Source organism: Oculina patagonica, chromosome 9, assembly GCF_052425735.1.
Source record: "Oculina patagonica isolate OP01 chromosome 9, crgOcupat, whole genome shotgun sequence".
Lineage (NCBI taxonomy): Eukaryota > Metazoa > Cnidaria > Anthozoa > Scleractinia > Oculinidae > Oculina > Oculina patagonica.
Window position 1 is genome coordinate 8,548,788 of NC_135766.1, and position 20,348 is coordinate 8,569,135.

Genomic DNA, 20,348 nt, shown 5'->3' on the forward strand with positions numbered 1-20,348 from the left:
TTTGAAATTTCACCTCTACCAGTAAATGCCCAGATAGGACTTGACAATTATAAACAGTATCGATTGAAAACAAAGACAAACAAATAATAAAAAAGCTTTATAATCGAAGACATACAGTGGACGTCAGGAAATATTCATATGATCACAAATTCTCTACAGAGGCCGAAAAAATTCTGATGAGAAAAGGCCTGAATGTTGACTGATAACTAACAGTCCATCACCCCGATCCAGACCCTCTTCTTATATTGCCAATCCGGTCACTAAACTTCTATGTTGGATTTTCTATATATATATATTTTTTTACCAGTGAAAGCGAATAAATAAAATACAACCAAATAATCATCAATTTTCTCCTCTCGTAGCAGCAGTCCCACATATTTCGTCCCCGTGGAAAACTCTACACCTTGCTATTGTTATATCACCGTTCTTGTTACACGATCCCGGCCTTTCAACTGATTTAATCCGTCGTTCCGTCTGAGTGTCACTCTGTGTTGGTTATTTTATTTTTAGTACATTTGCCGGGACAGGCAGGTTTGTGGTTTTGAAAGGATAAAAAAAAAAAAAAAAAACATTATCGGGCACGTGAATGTGATGTAGCCCCAACCGCTGCCCACCACAAATCATTAATAATACATACAAAGAGGCCCTCCTTTCTTTCTCCAAAATGGGCCTTTCCCAAAAAAAAATCCCCCAACCACCCAAATCACAAACGAAAAATAGAATAAGGTCTTACGAATATAAGTTCATGGACATATAAATTTAGTTATATGTGTCTTAAAAAGGAAAAAAAGGAATTTTTTTTCGGTTATGTCTCTTTTGGAGAAGTTGTTTTGTATTTTACACTATCACATAATGCTTAGAGACCTGTAATGTTTTTTACGGCTCTAGAACGTGTTTTTTGTTTCATATTGCTGTGTTTTGAGAGTTTTATTATGTGGTATTCTTGTAGGCACTAAAATATTTTCAGATACATCCCTAAAGATTGAAAGGCAAATGTTTGTAATTTCAAAGCAGCTGGTAAATGCCAAGATAGGATTTGACAGTTATAAACTGTATCGATTGTAAACAAAAACAGACAAATCAAAAAATACTCATCACAGTAGAAAAAAGTGTCTACGTAATTTACTTTTAAGGCGAGGTTTTCTACCTTTGTTCCAGAACCTTTATGCTATAAAACCAGGTAGAGCTGATCTGTTTAAGATAGCTTGTAAGATCTTGTAATGGTTTATAAGCATGTCCGTATTTGGCTTTCTATCGTAGCTACACACGTAGCTACGATAGATCTTAGGAAGGCAAAGGGTATTAAGTAGATATTAATTGGATCTTAGGTAATGTTCAAATGCTCATAAATTCTGTTTTATGCCCAAACAGATTCGCGATATGTCGTTTGCACGACACGGTCACCAGGTACAAACATCCACCAGTTGGACCGCAAGATATCAATACAAAGGGATGCCAAGCTTGACTGGTGCGAGTCGCTTTCTCCTGAATGTCCCACTTTCTTCTTTTGCGTTCCAGCATGGTTTTGCGCCTTGACTGGCGTGCCATGATTTTGTACCATGTGTTCGGGTCGTGTGCGATGGTGGGGGTATAAATTGCTCGTACGTCCGAGGGTTAATAAACAGACATTGGCACAATATGGAGGGAAGGGGTTCCTTTAAATTATCTAGGAGACCGATAGTCACACTTTCTCAGTCTTTTAGAACAGCCAGTTGCCACACATATACGCGACCACCCGAAACAAACTTTACGGATTTTGGGTATCAGTCATTTGTTTGTCATATTGGGAGTAATATTGTGTCCGGCAGAAAAAAATGACTATATTTTTGATAACGAAATAATTCTTTCTTACTAAAAGTACTATCCAGGCATCTACCCTTTTTATCTGCATAATTTAAGAAGAATTAGAGTTACGAAAGCAAATTTACTATGTCACTACCTCCTTGCCTTATACGTTTTAGATTTTTTTTTCAAAATAGATTTGTCCACATTCACATTCAATAGTAGTATAGGAGTTGGGGGTACGAGATCATAAAAATTTTTATAATCTCTTACATCCCCAACTCCTATACTACTGCACAGCACTGGATTCCAAAAAATAGAATCAAAAATAGAATCAAAAAATAGAATCAAACATGGAATCAAAAATGAAATCAAAAATAGAATCAAAAATGGATTCAAATATTGGAATCAAATATTGGATCCAAAACTGAAATTCAAACCCTAGAAAACCAAGCCTGTAAAACCAAGCCTGAAAAACCAACCCTAACTCAACCCTAGGTTCAAAATAAAAAAACTTCTTATAGTTAAAATCAAAAAATGGAATCTTAGTGCGTTTAAAAGTGAAATTTTCCCGTTATGGTGTATTATTTTTTCAAATTGGTTTCAAAGTTGGTTTTAGATTTGGTTATCAAAAATAATTCTATAGTCTTTTTAAAAATTTTAAAATCAAGGTGCGTTTTAATTCGATATTTTAACCTAGATAATTAAACCTATATATTAATTCTTTTTCAGTATTTATATGATTAAACGAAGTTTTCCTTACTTCTCTCTTTTTCTTTATTTAAAATTTTGTAATGGCCGTATGCATAGCTTGATATACCATTATCTAGCAAATATCGTTTATCATCAAAACAACTCAATGATACTTTATTAATTTCATAGCTTCCAAGTTGATGATTTTGACTTCTAATGGTTTTCATCTTATGATGCATTATTTTGTTGCTAAACAGCGTTTCTTTATAATTTTCATGTGTGATATCATATTTAATAACGTTCTTTTTGATTCCTTTAGCGGTCTTACCTACTGATTGATTTTTTTTAAATAGCTGTACATCTTTGATCTTAAACCAATGAATTCTAAAATTGGAATAAAAGAAGCTTCGTCTTTGAATTTACCTACAACTTTTTTATTTGTTTTATCATAAAACTGAGAGCTTTCAGGATAGCTACTAGTATCGAATTTTTCTTTGTCATTCCAAAAGTCTTGATATACATCTTCAGCTTCAATTTCATAGGTTAAACTGTCAGTATCCGTAAATAGTAGCTTAGCTCTGTTATCATATTTCTTTTTAATATAGTTATAATGAAAATCATACATCAGTGTTTTACTGATGTCTAAAATGCACATGCCGACATATGAAGGGCGATTGAGTGTGAGTGTTTCTTTGATCTTATGAACTGCTACGAGGTCTTTATTAAATATTTTGTTGCTGACATAGGTTGGTTTAGATGCCATCTTCAATAGTTTATTCTCATTTGTAATAAGTCTGACATCAATCCGTTTTCTGGAGGTTTTCCATTGTCTTACCAAAAACGCTATTATTCAAAAGCTTAAAAAAGTCTTTTTCAAAATTATTGGAAGCATCCTGTCGTTTTTTAGTATTGAAATCGATATATTGTTTTAGCCAAGGAGATTGGTCAAACTCTAATACTCTATGGACTTTAATTAATTTCAAGCCGAGATCTAGGTATAATTGAAGGTTTCTATAATGTGTTATATATTTATGCTTATTATTCAAGGTAGGTATCAGTTTATGAACTAATCCCGTGGATATATTGTATTTGGTTGCAATGTTTTTGCAATAATCTGATAGCATATCTTTGGTTACTTTTATCTTTTCCGGTGTAAGAGGGTATTCATTATGAAGATCATGCAATTCTTTAGGATATTCAAGATCGACTTCTAATATCAAACCTTTTTTAGTCTCTTCTTTATACTGAGCTAAGTCAATTTTATCAATCTGTTTCTGTGTCATCCATTTAAAATTACCTGTCGGCAAAAACTGACTCATTGTCCAAGAATATAAAGCATTAGCATCTAGATACATTATATACTTCGATGGCGCCTCTTTATTATATGTTTTCATATATTTGTTATTAGCTTTCCCATATCGATGAGCTATATAACTAATACCTCCTCTCATTCCTTTTTCAATGAATTGATACATATCAATGTCTGTCATAAGTTCTAGTTTTATACCAGTCATTTTAAGCATAGCATCCCATGAAAGATTTGGACTACTAAAGTACCAACAGGGATCTAATCCATAATATTTAAAACATGTTTTTCTGAAATTTTCAAATACATCAGCCAGCAAAAGCACATCAGATTGGAGATACAGATCATGATATTCACCCATTGTTTTGAGCTTGAAGGTTTTACACACATTACGAACATGTTTATAGTCTTTATCCGATATATGCTCATTATTCAAGATGCTGTAAAAGTCTTTTTTAGTCGGTAGCCCCTCATTAAATTTATTAAAGCTGTCCATGTAGTCATAAGGGTATACTCCTTTTCTCGTCATCAAATTTAATTTCTTTCCCTTGAACATGTTTGAGGTATATTTTAACGATTCTCTAGGTAGATTACTAACTAACTGCTCAAGGCTAGAACTCATAAACTGAAAACTATCAATAAAAGGTTAAGATGATTACCAAGCATAAAAGCCATATACTTTTCCATATTATTTGGTATAGCATTGATATTCATCTCTTTGATCTCTCCTTTTTTATCTTTGTATGTATGGTTCTTAACAATAGCTCCAATCTCTTGCATTATAAAATGACTATCATAACTCCTTAGATTATGGAATATAACAGGTATTTTTATCTTATCCGATTCTATTCTCAGTTTAAGATTGCATTCTTGGTGTGCTGAACCTCTGTATTTACCAATGATATGGCAATGGTCTCTGACTCGTATATCATCATCAGTATATTGCTTATCACAAATATGACATGCTTTTGCATTTTTGAAATTCTCTTCATTGTCTTTAGTCATTTTCAATGGTTTGTTGAAGAATTTTTTCATTGTATTTTTACAGTATTTCACTTCTTCCAGCATAGCTTCCATGAATTTGTAAACAGCCTTTTCACCCCTATATATTTTTGTTTGTTTTGTGTATTTATCATCATAGCAACAGACAACCTTGTAACCATATCCACAGTCTGTATGCTTCTGGTATGCCTCTGTATATGATTTATCATCATTAGGCTTACAACCAGAGATCTTTTCGGTTATAGCTTCAAAATCAGCATATATGACGAATGGCACTTGTTGTTGTTTATGGAAGTTGTTAAATTTTAGTATGTTGTTATCCTTATTAGGCATCTTTACTGCTTGTTCTCCATTTACTTGAATGCAATTATCTTTGTGATCGTTTAATACTCTTTCAGAACTAAAGCACTGGAGACAATGCATGCAGAAATGCTTCTTATCTCGATGTTTTGTTTGATTATACATGAATTTGTTGAAATTCTTAATTAGAACATAATGCTTATTTTCGTCTTTTGTTATCAATAATAAATTCATCTGATTATCAAATTTTTCTTTTGATACATAGATAGGATATGGTTGTTTGTCTTCATATCCAAATACATTAATATTGATTTCATTCTGCTTTTCGATCTTGTTATACTGCTTAGTGGTTGCCGGGAATTCAATCCCTTTATAATTTAGTTTATCTACATATTGCCGGTCAGATTTTTTAATCCTCTGGGGGTATTTATCTTGAGGATTTAAATGCCTGATATGGCACCATCTGAAGCATTCATTATCATCATTTTTCATATTAATCAATCCCTTAGCACTATTCCTTAGTTCTTGGGGTAGCTGAATATATGATGAGCCTTTTAACGGTTCATATTTCACAAGGTTGATATAATGACTGTCAACGGATTGAATAGTCCAACCTGAGCCTTCTGATATCCATTGAGCTACGAAATTTAATATCTGTTGTTTAGATGCTTGTAGTGATTCAACGATTTCCAGATTATTAATTATGGTCTGTGCTTTACTGTTGAAATAAGCGGTTTTATATATTACACTATCCCCAGACATTTTAGTGAATTTCACCTTGAGCGTTTCAATGAACTTAACACCTTTCATTGCTGATAGCTCTTTTATTATGTGATTTTCTACAGCTTTTCTTGTGTTTTGAAGCTGTAATAACGGGTCTTTATTATTTTTTATACCAATTTCAAAAGACTTTGTGTAGCCTTTCATAGCTTTAGCAACTTCCTCTATCTTTGTCCTTGGTAATGGTAGTGGGGCTGTTTTTATAGTCCGTGGCATGGGTGTAGGCTTATAATCATCCCTAAATTCTAAGTGGTGGTTGAATGATATTTTCCTCATAATCATCAATCATCTGTTTAACACTCTTACGAGGAGTTGGGATTGGGGGCCTAGGTTTGTAAACTCTTGGTTGGTTTGCTTTTAGTGATAATATCATTTTTATAAGATCGGTTTTCGATAGCTTAGCTAGATCTGATTCGTTCATATTATTAGATGAGATATTTTTATTTTCCATTTTTTATACTATATGAAATTATTATTTCTTTAAGTGTCTTATAGTAAAATTATTTTTTTTATTTTTATAAGATCGGTTTTCGATAGCTTAGCTAGATCTGATTCGTTCATATTATTAGATAAGATAATTTTATTTTCCATTGTGTATTGTTATTTTCAATTATTTCAAATCTATCATCATCTTCTATTGCTTTGAAAACAGCATTTTTGAAATGTTTTTTTGACTTCAAATGTGTCCATTTAGCTGCTAATGAACTATCGTAATTACATATATCGCATTTCCATCGTTTATTTAACATATACTTAGTCTTTGAATTTTTGATAGCGTTTATTCTATCAGCGTCGTTATCATACTTTAAATTTCTTCCCATTTTCTCTTATTATACTATAAATGATATTTCTTTATATCTTTTACTATAAATATATTGTGCGTTTAAAAATAACCAGTAATAAAATATTATTGGTTGTCATCAACAACAATAACAGTATCATATCAATACTGTGTAACCAGCCTTATAGCCTTCTTCAATATATGTTACATAACTTGTCTTTATATATGTGACTGTTATAGTGCGTTTAGATATAAACAGATAATTATTTTCTTTAATATATATATAGAATGACTGATATAACATTAAATATCAAACACCTTTTAGAATCTGATGAAAGCTCGAATGATATAGCCTTCATTAATAAAATGTAGTGTATTCAGAGCATCCTTAAAACAAATATTTGTATTATTAAAATGCTATCTTCAGACCTTAACAGCAGATCTGAAATATCAAATGAAGACAAAAATCATGTACGTTTAGAGTGTATACCTGAAGACCAGAAACGACGACGGGGAAGACCTCGTAAAGATCAACATTAAATAAATAATTATTCAGTTTACGGTTTTAGCCATAAGTTATAAATGATTAATGACTAAACCATTGACCGAAAAAACCTGCTGACGCGTCAGCAGGTATTTTAATCTGGTGTGATTTCTATTGACCAATCATATTTCAACAAATTTTACTCAAAAAGTTTACACAAAAGTTTACACAAAAGTTTACACAAAAGTTTACTCAAAAGTTTACTCAAAAAGTTTATTCTGAAATTTACTGCCAAACACAGCTGTGCCGTGAAGTTATGTGTGTTATATATATAATGGTTTGTAATTCTGAAATCCACGATGAATTAAAAAATTTAAAAGAACCTATATGCCCTTTCTGCGATCAACTATTGATAAAAGGTATCAAGGATGCTGAGCAATGCTGTAGTAAGCAGGATATGGAAAATATAAATGGTATGAATGTCTGTCTAAATTGCGGTTTGGTTCATAGTTATGATTATGTCAGTGAGTACATTGATTTTTATGAAAATATGGATAGAATACGGCGAAAATCGGTATATCATCGGAAGTATCACGTTGAGAATGTTTTAAACGATTTATGTATTAAAAATAGGGTACAATTGACTAGTGATCAAAGGAATCGAATTTATAAAGTGTTTGATATTATCGAATCCGGCGCTATTCCTGTTGTAAACAAAGGTAGAAAAAGACTTATATCAACCAAATTCATAATTAAACAGCTTTTTTTGATGATGAATCTACCTTGTGAATTTATCAAAATTAGCAAAAGCAAGAAAACGTTAGCCTATTATCGATTGTATTGGAATGAGATTTTGTCATTAAATTTTGGCAAAATAAATCGGATCATCCAATAAATTTCTTATCATATTTTCGTAGGTACTTGTCGATTATCGGACAGGTATCCGTCACATAATCGTCAATGTTTTTCATTGAAATTATGACGCTAGACGGATTGTAATCACCGCATCTCATCGTGTTTTTAATTGAGTTGAGTAAATGCTGGTAGCTCTGATATGCATATGTACTATTTTGAATTTTTAAATCGAGATTTTGATGATGCATCCAACCTTGTATCAATAGCGCTATTGTGCTGATTGCAACCAGACTAATACCACCTGTAGCAATAGTTGATGCTAGGGACCCGGATGCAAATAAAATAGACAATGAATTCCCTAATAATTTCCATTTTTTGAAAGGTTTTAGCAGCCTGCTTATAAGCCCAACATTTTCGATGATATGTTTGATAATAAGCTTTCAATTCTATAATTTGTTCTTCAGTCAGTTCGCTTGACTATATGGTTCCATGTAAATATGCATTTTCGATGTTTCGTCATATATATTAGTTATATATGATTTTTTTGCTTTATTATTTTGTTATTTTACCATTGCGCTTGTTCTTTATTGTGTAATACAGCTTCCTTATGTTTTGAATTAATCTCTCAATAGAATCAATAATATTGCTAACCAATTTCACTGTTTTCATATAATTTAATTAGATAAAATCGTTGGAGTTAGATAATTTATTCGAAGAATACAGCCTTTGTTTTATCTAAAAATTGGATTTTATGATACTCTCTACCATTTATCGGATATGCAGTTTTACTAAAAGCGATTCTTTGTACATAGTAATCTGAACTGATTTTAATGCTAGATGTATTGATATTAAACCCAGAAAATGTTTGATCAATACTCATAACATTATCGCAAACAGCGATTCTAAATTGATCCTGTATCTTTGTATACCAGAGATTCATATATTTACCTATATATCCTCCTCTAATTTGCTCTGTATATGAATCTAGATCATAATCGAGGAATAGCTTATTATGCTCCACTTTAACCCACGGAAAACTAAAGCTATCACCATCGATAAATTCAATTTTAATCCTTTTATTATCACTGGGCTTATAGTCATATTTAAATGCCATATATATAGTCCAGTCATTGGATTCAGTGATATTTTCATTTAAATTAATTTCGAAACCACTCATAAAGCCCATTTTTGGATCAAAATCTTCTAACAATTTTGTGGTATTAAATACGAGATTACCAATTAATCCAGAAACAACAGCTCCGTTGCTATCTGACATGATGAATTCATAGGGATCCGTTAGATCAAAAAAGTACTCAAATATTTCATTATAATAACTGATGTTTCTTTTCTTATCATTTTTAATTCAAGATCAGACTTCAAAGTTGTCCTGAAAATATTGATTTGACTTACCAACTGTTTATAATTAACAGCTTGGTCATCAGTAGTTCCTTCTGTAATACCATAAATAGCCTTTGTTTTCATATCAATCGATGCATTGAAAGCTATTCTATCATTTTCAACATAATATAGCTGATCGTATATCCTAGGATCAACGTTACTCTGATAACCTTTTATTCCATAAATCACGATATATGTTTGTAATTTTGGGACATATGCGTTCCCTGATTTCATCTTTAAAACGATATCAACATAGAGATAATTATTAGGATGTTGCTGATATTTATTAATTTGTGCTATTGTTCGACTATATCCATCATAAACTCGCGTAGTTGATTTGTCGATGTTGTCGATTGATGATACAATATCGATATCTAGACTATCATGATCTATTTCAGCTGGAAAAAATAGCTCGAAAACCATTGTGTATCGATTGATTGGTAAACTATATACATTGATACCTAATCTGCTTGAGTAGTAGCCTTTATTGCTGTCAAGTACCAGCTTACTGTCTACAACTTTCGTATTGATCTTATGGTATGAATTCGGATGATCGATTAAACTGCCTAACTTGATATCATCTTCTTCGCTTAGTTGATTGATACTATCAGCCATTATATGGGCAAACGTGTTTTCTTGGCCAACGGAAGTTATATGACTGCCACCAACATGATCAAGCATATATTTTTTGTTTACAGCGTCTGTATCATTGGTTGGGTTTTTTAGATTTGTTATATTATGCGCGTCCATATCGAGATTTGCCTGCATCATGTTACTACCGTGAATATCAAGCTTGCTTAGAATTTTTTGAGTCAAAACGCGTCCTACGACCTTCTTTAAAAAAGTGTTATCAACGTACGATTTGTCTGCTTTGTTTTGAAGGCTTTGAGCTAAGACACCTCCTGATTTCTTCGTTAAATATGTATTATCAGCGTACGATTTGTCAGCCTTAGTAGCAAGTTTGGTATCAATTTCAGTCCTTACTTTGTTATCCTCAACACTAACATAGCCTACGTTTGGTACAGATCGATCGTTATATAAACTTGGATAATACACTTCGGTATTTTGCAATGAAAGGCCGGCACAATCAAACACTGTTTCATTTCTGTTCTTTTTAAGGAAGAATTGGTTAAGATATCGTTTATTTACGGCCGTACTCGAGATCCCTTGAATAATTTTCAATTGAATCATCAATCGCAACGTCATCAGGCGTTTTTAACCCTATTACTCTCTTTTTGTTCAAATTGAAATTACCTTCAGGCGTAACATCAAAGCCGACTCCTGGGTCACCCTTTTCACCTCGAGGGCCTTTAATTGGTGTAATATTAGTGTTATTTGATTGTAATAAACCGTTTGAGTAACTCATATTATATCAATCAGTTATATTATATTTTTTCGTTGAAATTCTTAGTTACGAATTTTCGTGGCTTATCAATATATAAAAAGCTAAATGGGTCTGCAGTTGCTTTTGAGATAGTCGTTTTTACTGATTCCAAGTTCTCTGCATATTACACTCCTTGTTCATTATTAGATGGGAATTCGAAAATACAGTGATGTGTACAATTTAATCTGATTGTTTTATCGGTATTATAATAGCTTTGAGTTAAATAAATGCAACTGCAATTTTTATTTCTTGCTTTTGTAAAATAGTCGCGTATTTCGCTTTCATTGGTTTTGATCCCGTATTGAGATAATCGTCAAAGATGACGATTTTTTGGAGCCTTCATCTGATATTTTTCCAAGCGGTATTATTTTATCATTACTTGCTTCAATAACAGGATAACCAGCCTCTTGACTAATGGGTTCAAAGGTATTGAAAAGATGTTGATATTTCGATTGCTGAAGATTTTTGCCCATAAAGATATATTTTATCATAAAACAAAAGCCGGTATATCATATCAAGTAAAAGGTTGGTTTTACCCCAACCGCAGGGAGAAGAAATCAACATCCGGAAACATTGATTTGGCATGAAATCGTATAGTTGTCTAAAGTTTGAGGCCATATCGTCTTCAGTGTCATAATTCGGTATTCTCATTATATTATATGGGTATATTATTTTCAGTTCAACAAGGTGTTAAACACGGTGTTCAACAAGGTGTTAAACGCTATGTTAAATGTTGATTTTTATATTCAATTTTCATTTTTTATGTAACGTAATAATATAAAATAAAATGAGTTTACTTAGATGGAAAGAGCTTGCAAAGAGTAAATCTGATTTGGGCGATAAAATCAATTATGTTAAAAATGCAATCACACAAAATAATATCGGTCAGCAGACAAGCCAAGAGTCATTTTCGAAGGTATTCAAACCAGTGACAAGTAAATTAGATGATGTAATTAAAAGTAATTTGCAGATAGCAAAAGTACCCAAAAATCGTGTCAAAAAGGGGATGAGAGGTGAAATGGAAGCTCCAGATTACTATCCTGAAGTTGATCCTTTTGAGGATATGGACGTAGATAATTTATTTGATGAGCCTGTAATGCCACAAAATGAAAAACAGATTGTACCGAAACCACCAACATATGAAGAATCTTTAAAAGATCTTTTAGAAGGAAATAAGGAGATTTATGTTGATCCCCAATATTTTCCTGAATATGAAGATGAATTACCTCCTGAATACGATGAGGATGAAATTGATTATGCTTTAGATGCTGATGATGAAGTAAGTGAAATACTAGAAGACGTTGGTATCGACGATTATGATGTAGTGCAAATGAAATTAGATCAGCCTGAAATGACACCAAAGAAAACCAAGAACTATCTTAATAAGATTTTAGAGAAAGCCAAATATAAACGGAGACAATTGAAAGGTTTCAAGGCGAATGTTACTAAAGAATATAATAGGGGAACTATATCTGAAGCGGAAAGACAGATTAAAAATAAGAGAATAAGCAATGCAAGAGTTGCATTAAATGACTACATCAATCATTACGAAAGTAAAGCCAAAACGATAAAAGGTTCTGGTATTCGAAAAAATCAGAAAGGTGGAAATGTTATATTTTTTAACGATGTAAAACAGCTTCTCAAAAAATTGGAATTGATCATCGGTTCAATAAACGCAGGAAACACATCAGTTAAAATGCGAAATATGGGAGTCGCTATATTAGACACACTTTTAAAAAGGTCTACTATAAATAAACAACAATATAAACAGATATATAATCTGTACTTTAAAGTCTAATTTATGTAACTGTATTATATATATGGATCGTGAGTTAGTATTATCATCATATAGTGTTAAAAATCAAGGGAATAACACTCCTCAAAATTTTACAACTAAATTCAACAGGCCTATAACATTGGATAGCAATTACCAATATATGATAGGTCTCAATCGTATTATTAACATGTCATTTACATGGTTTAATGTAAATCCCTCATATGGTAATCAGCTGATTAAATATAGTTCAGATAATGGGAATAAATTTGAAGACATAACTTTCCCTGCAGGTGTTTGGAATTATTCTGAATTTGATGAATATATTAAAGAGATTACTAAGACGGGGGATGATGATAACCCTATATATCCCATCTCTATTGATTTTGATTCAACAACATTCCGAGTCACAATCACTTTATCTCAAAATTATCAACTTGATTTGACGCATAGCAATTTCAACGACCTTATAGGGTTTGATAAAAAGGTATTAAAGGATGCGGTTAATATTGGTCCAAGAGTCCCAAATCTAAGCCAAGATACCGATATATTAAATGTACATTGCGATCTAGTCAATACTTCTTTAGTCGATGGCGAAGAGTCGGATATCATTTATACTTTTTCGACCAGCGTACTACAGCCGAGTTATTCGTTTACAATCGAGCCTCGTAGGGTCACATATAACCCGGTTAATAAGCAACAGATAAGTAGCATTCGAATATACATCACAGATGGGAAGAGACGGTTAATTAACCTGAATGGAGCGGATACGTCTTTTTCATTAATTTTGAAAAGGATAGAATAATATAACATAATAGTATATAATGAAACCATATGAATTCAAGAGGTTTTACCATCCAAAATTTGGTAAATTTGTATATAAGCACAAAGGGTCAGGGATTATCGTTGATAACATTTTCAAACCGATGAAGAGTGTTATGTCGTCTGTTGTTAAAAAAATTGTCAAGCCCTTAGGTAAGAAGGCAATAAAATCAGGTATTTCTCATGCAGGTGATAAACTGGGTAAAAGGGCATCAGAAAAAGCCGGAGACCTTATAATGGAAAGGCTAAGGAATATGAGGAAGGGAAATGCTGGGCAAAAGTCACTATCCCCAATCTTACAGAAAGTAAATGCCTCACCTGTCAGACACCAACAGAAAAATGAAAGTACTGATATGATCATTAATAGATTAATATCAGGATCAGGTGTAAAAAGAAGGCGTTGAGTAAAATGAATAAAATGATTAAAAAAATTGGTACATAATTGCAAAATTATGTAACATAATAATATATGTCTTTTAGAACAAGCGAATACTTACAGAGATATGAGTTGGTTCGATTTCAACTCGATGATGTAATTCGAGTCCCAGCTAACGGTCAGCACCAACTTAAAAACGGCTATAAGTTCACGATTAACGATAGAAGTTCATTCTACGATTGGTATAATGCGTATTTCGAGGTGCAATTTCAGGTGCAAATGTTAGCTGATGGAGCAACCACGGGGGCGAATCGTATCACAGTTATTAATGGAGCACATTCATTGATTGCCCACATGATGATTAAATCAGCAGGAAAAATCGTTTATGATACCGATAATCTCCATAAAGTTACTTTCGTTAAGAATCTCCTCGAATATAGTGACGATTTTAGTCGTTCAGTAGCAAAAAATAGTCTTTGGTATCTAGATACCGACCATAGGATAGCAAATGCTAATCAGAATGCAGGGTTTGAGGCTAGGCGACTTTTGACGACAGGTCTCAATGATGTCAATGTTGTTATACCTCTAAATCGTTACAGTTTCTTTGAAGAGCTGGAAGGTCGAATGTTACTCCCAATGCAACTCCAATTCAATATACAGTTACAGAATGACGCCGAATTACTTAAAAAGGCCGATGATGTAGCTGATGGACGAGTGGTCCTTAATAGATTCCTTCTATGGGTCCCAAAATTGACTCCAAAGGACAGCCTATATGATAAGTTTGTTAGTTCCTTCTTGGTAAAGAACACTTGGACGTATATGCGCGAAATGTATGAGGTTTCCGCACCAACGAATAGCAGTGGATTCTTCCAGATATCATCCAGTATTGATAATGTTAAGGCTATCTTTGTATATCTACAACGAGCTAAATCAAACAATGCAGATGAAAATCCCTATGAATTTGATACCTACAATATCAATCTTGACCGTGGGAATGGTAGTTATTTGACAACATGCCGATTGGAATACGGCAACGGAGTGTTTTATCCTGAGACCGAATATGATAGTGAGTCCAAAGTTAGGATCTTCAATGATTTAATGTCTTATGGTATGAGAAAGAATGATTACAACAGCGGTACACAACTCAACTTGGCAAATTACAACTCTCTCTATCCTATTATCTTTTTTGATTTATCATATCAAGCAGAGCGAGTAACTAGAGACCCAAAGCAGTTGATATTCAGATATAAACTAAACGCTAATAGTGCGGGAGATAGTCCTTTCAACGTCCATGCCATCGTTCTTTATGATGAGACAATCGTCATTGACAAGGTGGGTAATGAGCTGGTTATTGTATAAATCAATCAATTGAATATTATGTATAAACCATTTTATTTTGTATACGTTTTATAAACAAGAAATTATATAACGTAGTATATATACAAGTAATGACAACTTATCACTCTCATAAAGTTAATCTATCAGAAGGACAGCGAAGGAAGCTTTTGACTGCTTATAGAAATAAAAGTGAAATTACAATTCGCTTAAGCAATTCAGATCTGACTGGCAATGACAGTTTAATGCTAACTCAACGACAAATCAATAAATTGAATAAGGCTAAGAAGTTAGGTGTTGGATCTGATTTAAACATCTCAAAGGCACAAATTCGAAAGGTCATTAGGGTCGGTCATGGGGCACCGCGAATTGGTTTTCCAATGATTGGAATTAGTGCTCCGAAAACGCAAACAAGATCAAGAAGGTCAACAACTAACAAATCAACAACTCATGACACAACAACGAAAAAAGACGGGGGTAAAATCAAACTACCAAATAAGAGAAATGCATTATCTTACAGACCGCCACCATTCATTGGTTCTTGGGATCAATATAATAAATTTCTCAAAACTGGGGGATTAGTTCTTCCAAATTATATTTCAAAAAAAAAGATTTCAAAACCCAAAAAAAAGTAATCAAGCCAAAATTTCATAAGAATATACCCATGAGTAATTTTGATCTCATACAATGGTGTAAGTATTTGAATATACCAATAAAAGATGTACTAATGAGAGATGAGACCGTTCCACATAATCACAAATTAGGATTATTCATTTATAATCTTGAACCATCCTATATGAGCGGAAGTCATTGGGTTGCAACTTATGTAAAAGATAACGCTATCAATTATTTTGATAGTTTCGGTATGCCTCCATTTCAAGAAATAGTCGATCACGCAAAAAAGAAGAATTTAACATTGATACATCAAAACAATCAGATACAGAGCATAAAGACTACCACCTGCGGATACTTTTGTCTATACTTTCTCAACGAAATGAATAAGGGGAAATCGTATTATAATTTATTGAAAGTGTTTGACATATATGACACAATGAAGAATGAGAAATTCATTCAACATTATTTCAGAAATATATAACTTATATATATATAATGGTAAAATCGTATTGTGTGAAACAAAAAAAAATAACAAATTGTGTACCTAATTCTGAACAATATGTAAGATCAAAGAACGGAAGACTTATGTTGCGTTGCGTTTGCTTAGAATGCAAAATCATTAAAACCAAATTTGTCAGTGAGAAAAAGGGGCAAGGAGTTGGTGAAACGATTAACAATAAGGTCGGCGAAAAGATACCCGGGTTCAAACAATCACAAGACGTTGCAAGCTTCATAATGGGTATTACCGGTGGTGATAAGGATTTATTTAAAAAATTTTGGCGAGGTGATTTTGCGAAAGGCATGGTAAACCCTCGTAGCGGTATTCAAACAAAGAGTTTTTGGAAGCCAGCAGGTTCGTATGCTCACGAAAATACCGATCCAAAATGCAATTACAGTGAATATAAAAACGGTAAATGGATTAATCATTATTGCGATTAATATCTAATCAATATATATATAATGGTTAAATCATATTGTGTTAAACAAAAGAAACAGACAGAATGCGTACCAGAAAGTGAAAAATATGTTAAAACCAAAAATGGACGTTTAATGCTTAAATGTAGATGTGTTGAATGTGGAATCATTAAAACTAAATTTGTCAAAAGTCAAAGTGGTGGAGCTCTTGCACGTTATAAACCCCCTTCTACTGTTGATAAAATAGCCTATGTAGCATCAAATTTCGTAACTCCATCACCTAGCTTTGCTTCAATGGCAAGACTTTTAGCAGGGCAAGCTCTCAAAGGTGTAAAAGACAATGTTGATTACTACAAAAAGGGAAAAGGTATCGATATCCATAAAGCTATTTTAAAAGTAGCACCAAAAGAGGGTTTTGTTATGCCCGGCCATAATTATACCGGTCCTGGGAATCCTCTTGAGAAACAGGTAAAATGGGATCCAAAAACTGGTAAAATACTTGAGATATATGAAAAACCAACTGGAAAAACAGATGCTGTCATCATGCAACATGATGTAGATTACAGCGTATGTGCAAATAAACCCTCAAAAGATCAAGTAAAGTGCAAAAATGAAGCAGACAGGAAAATGGTTAAATCCTTAGACGCAATACCATGGAAAGACAGGCAATGGGGACATGCTTTGGCTCGAAATATAATAGCTGGTAAATCGAAAGTAGGTATGGGTATAAAAAAAAGAAGTCAAAAAACGTAAAAAGCCGTCGGGTGAAGAAAACTGGCAAGAAAAATTAGCTGATGAATTACACACGCAAATAAAGAGGAACTTTACTCGACGGCGTGTTATTGTGAATCATATTGACGAAATATGGTGTTCGGATTTGGTTGAAATGCAACAGTTTAGTAAATGGAACAAAGGCTACAGATATCTTCTCATGGTACTGGATGTTTTCAGTAAATATGGTTGGATAGTGCCTTTGAAAGACAAAAAAGGTGAAACAGTAACTCAAGCATTCAAAACAATATTCAAAGAGGGGCGTAAACCACAATATCTTTGGACTGATAAAGGGAAAGAGTATTACAATAAAAATATGAAGGAGCTTTTGGAAAAGAATGGTATAACACTATACTCAACCGAAAATGAAGAGAAAAGTAGCGTATGCGAACGATGGAATAGAACAATTAAAACCCGAATGTGGAAACAATTCACTGCTCAAGGTAATACGACGTACATCGATATGCTACCCAAGCTGATAAAACAGTATAATAATACCAAACACTCAAGCATTAAAATGACACCCGTAGAAGCATCGAGGAAAAAGAATGAAGGCTTAGTATATTTCAATTTATACGGTGATATGAAAACATCAAAACAGAAACCGAAATTCAAAATAGGTGATAAGGTTCGAATATCGAAGTATAAAAGAAATATTTTCGATAAAGGGTACACGCCAAACTGGACAGAAGAAATTTTTACCATCGATAAGATACAATACACTAATCCTATTACTTACAAATTGAAAGATCTCAATAATGAAGACATACAAGGAAGTTTTTATGAACCTGAACTGTTAAAAGCAAAACAGGACGTATTCAGAATTGATAAAGTCATTCGGAGGGATTATAAGAAGAAACAAGCTTTAGTGAAGTGGAAAGGATATAATGATGATTTTAATAGTTGGATACCAATGAAGGATCTACAACATATATAAAATTCGTGCTTATTGACTTAGGCATCTTGAATCAATTCTGAGAATAAAAGTTTATTTTATGACAAACGTTTATATAAAAGTTTGTATAAAAGTTTATTGTAATATGATTGGTTAGTTAATATAAACAATAGAACATTCGAATCTATTGTATTGAACCAAATATTATGAAACCATGACAATAATGCAGATGTTTAACCTTGAACTATAAAATATTAATCACCATAATTTTAAAAAAGTCATAAATATATATAAAAAATAACGAATCACAAGAAATATATAACATTAAAAATTTACCATAACTGTCGGTTAAAAATATATAAAAATTTCTAAAGTATATATATAAATGGTTGAAGTTCGAAGATATTTTACTGAAAAAGACAAGATGGATGCAAAAAGAAGGTCCAAGACTTTATATGCATCTAAAAAGGAATGGTTTTGTGTCATTTGCAATAATTATAACTATAAATTATCCGGTAAATGGAGACATCTTTTGACACAAAAGCATATTAATAACAGCATCATTTACAACAAAAAATCAGATTAAACGCACTGTATAAATGATATAAAAAATAATGTATAATAAATATTATAATGACATCAAATTACATCAAAGAAAAATTCGTTGAGATGATGAATATCATAGAAAAACATTGCATTAAAGACAATACACTTTTCTTACAATTAAGTGAAAAGGAACAATCAAATAGATTAGTTAACATTTGTACTGATCTCGGTATTATATCAAATATGATCCTACATAAAAACATGTTCAAAAATCTGATAAAAATACAAAAATATTATATTGAAAATGTAATATAAGACGTTCATTGTTAAACGCACTAAGATGCAAGATTTTTAAAAAAGAGTATAAGAGATTTTGAAATAAATTTCAAAAACATCATAAAACTCGGCTTCGCTTGGTTTTCCAGATTGATATTAAAGTTATGATAACAAGGCTTGTTTAAACGCACTAAGATGCAAGATTTTTAAAAAAGAGTATAAGAGCATTTTTTAAATAAGGTGATTTTTGAAATAAATTTCAAAAACATCATAAAACAAGGCCCGAAAAGCTTCTTACGAAGCTTTTTCACCCACCAAGGCCTTGTGATTTTTTAACATTCGTCCCATCCCCCTCCTCGATCTTACGATCTGCGGTGCCGGACTCATTAAAATCTGCTTCGCTTGGTTTTCCAGATTCATATTTCAGTTATGATTTCAAGGCTTGTTTAAACGCACTGTATCCAAAATTTTGAAAAAGGTATAAGAGATTTTTTTATTTTGATCCTAAGGTTGACCTAGGGTTGGTTTTTCAGGCTTGGTTTTCAGTTTTGATTCCATTTTGGTTTTCAGTTTGGCTTCGAGGTTTGGTTTCATTTTTGATTCTATTTTTGATTTCATTTTTGATTCCAGTGCTGTGCAGTAGTATAGGAGTTGGGGATGTAAGAGATTATAAAAATTTTTATGATCTCGTACCCCCAACTCCTATACTACTTTCAATGGATTATTTTTTGTTCGTGTCAGCGGTAAGTCATACAATATAAAGTTTTCCAAGATACCGCATTCAGCATAACTTACGTCCGTATGCTATATCCATGATGAAATTTAAAAAAAGGAGCTATCGAATGGGCAAAACAATACCTGGGTTGCAGACTAAAGACTTTTCTGTATGTAAGTAAGATGTTTTCAGCTAAATTAGTGGGGTTGGTGGATCGAAAGAGTAAGTTCTATTTACATACTATGTTCTATGAACGTACGTGCACCATATAATTACAGCTCTTAAATTACATGGAAATCAGGAAAATACTCGATTTTAACTCTTCGAAAATTAAAATAAGCCAAGTCTAAATACTCTTTAACTCTGTCACTTCATTGCGAAAATTAAAATAAGCTAAGTTTAATTAATTTAATTGTGTTTATTGTGCATTCATACCCCAAGGAATGTCCGTGAATCCTCCAAACACGTATTGGTCCTTTTTGATGACAGTTACTGTATTGGGTTTCCCGTCGCATTTTGTGTGGAAGGTCCTGGAATTCCAGC

General features: G+C 32.5%; 1 protein-coding gene and 1 long non-coding RNA gene across 2 annotated transcripts in view; one reads left to right on the forward strand and one right to left on the reverse strand.

Annotated features, from left to right (window-relative positions):
* The window catches only part of LOC144665824 (uncharacterized), a 259,439-nt gene that overhangs the window by 199,194 nt on the left and 39,897 nt on the right, over window positions 1-20,348 (forward strand). The gene's annotated exons all lie outside the window — the stretch shown is intronic.
* LOC144665686 (uncharacterized) overlaps window positions 1-20,348 on the reverse strand; it is a 69,541-nt gene that overhangs the window by 6,224 nt on the left and 42,969 nt on the right. Inside the window, exon 9 of the mRNA XM_078526973.1 lies at window positions 20,241-20,348. This exon is cut by the window's right edge and continues 126 nt beyond it. Within this exon, the coding sequence (XP_078383099.1) occupies window positions 20,241-20,348 (108 nt within the window). The remainder of the gene's footprint in view (window positions 1-20,240) is intronic.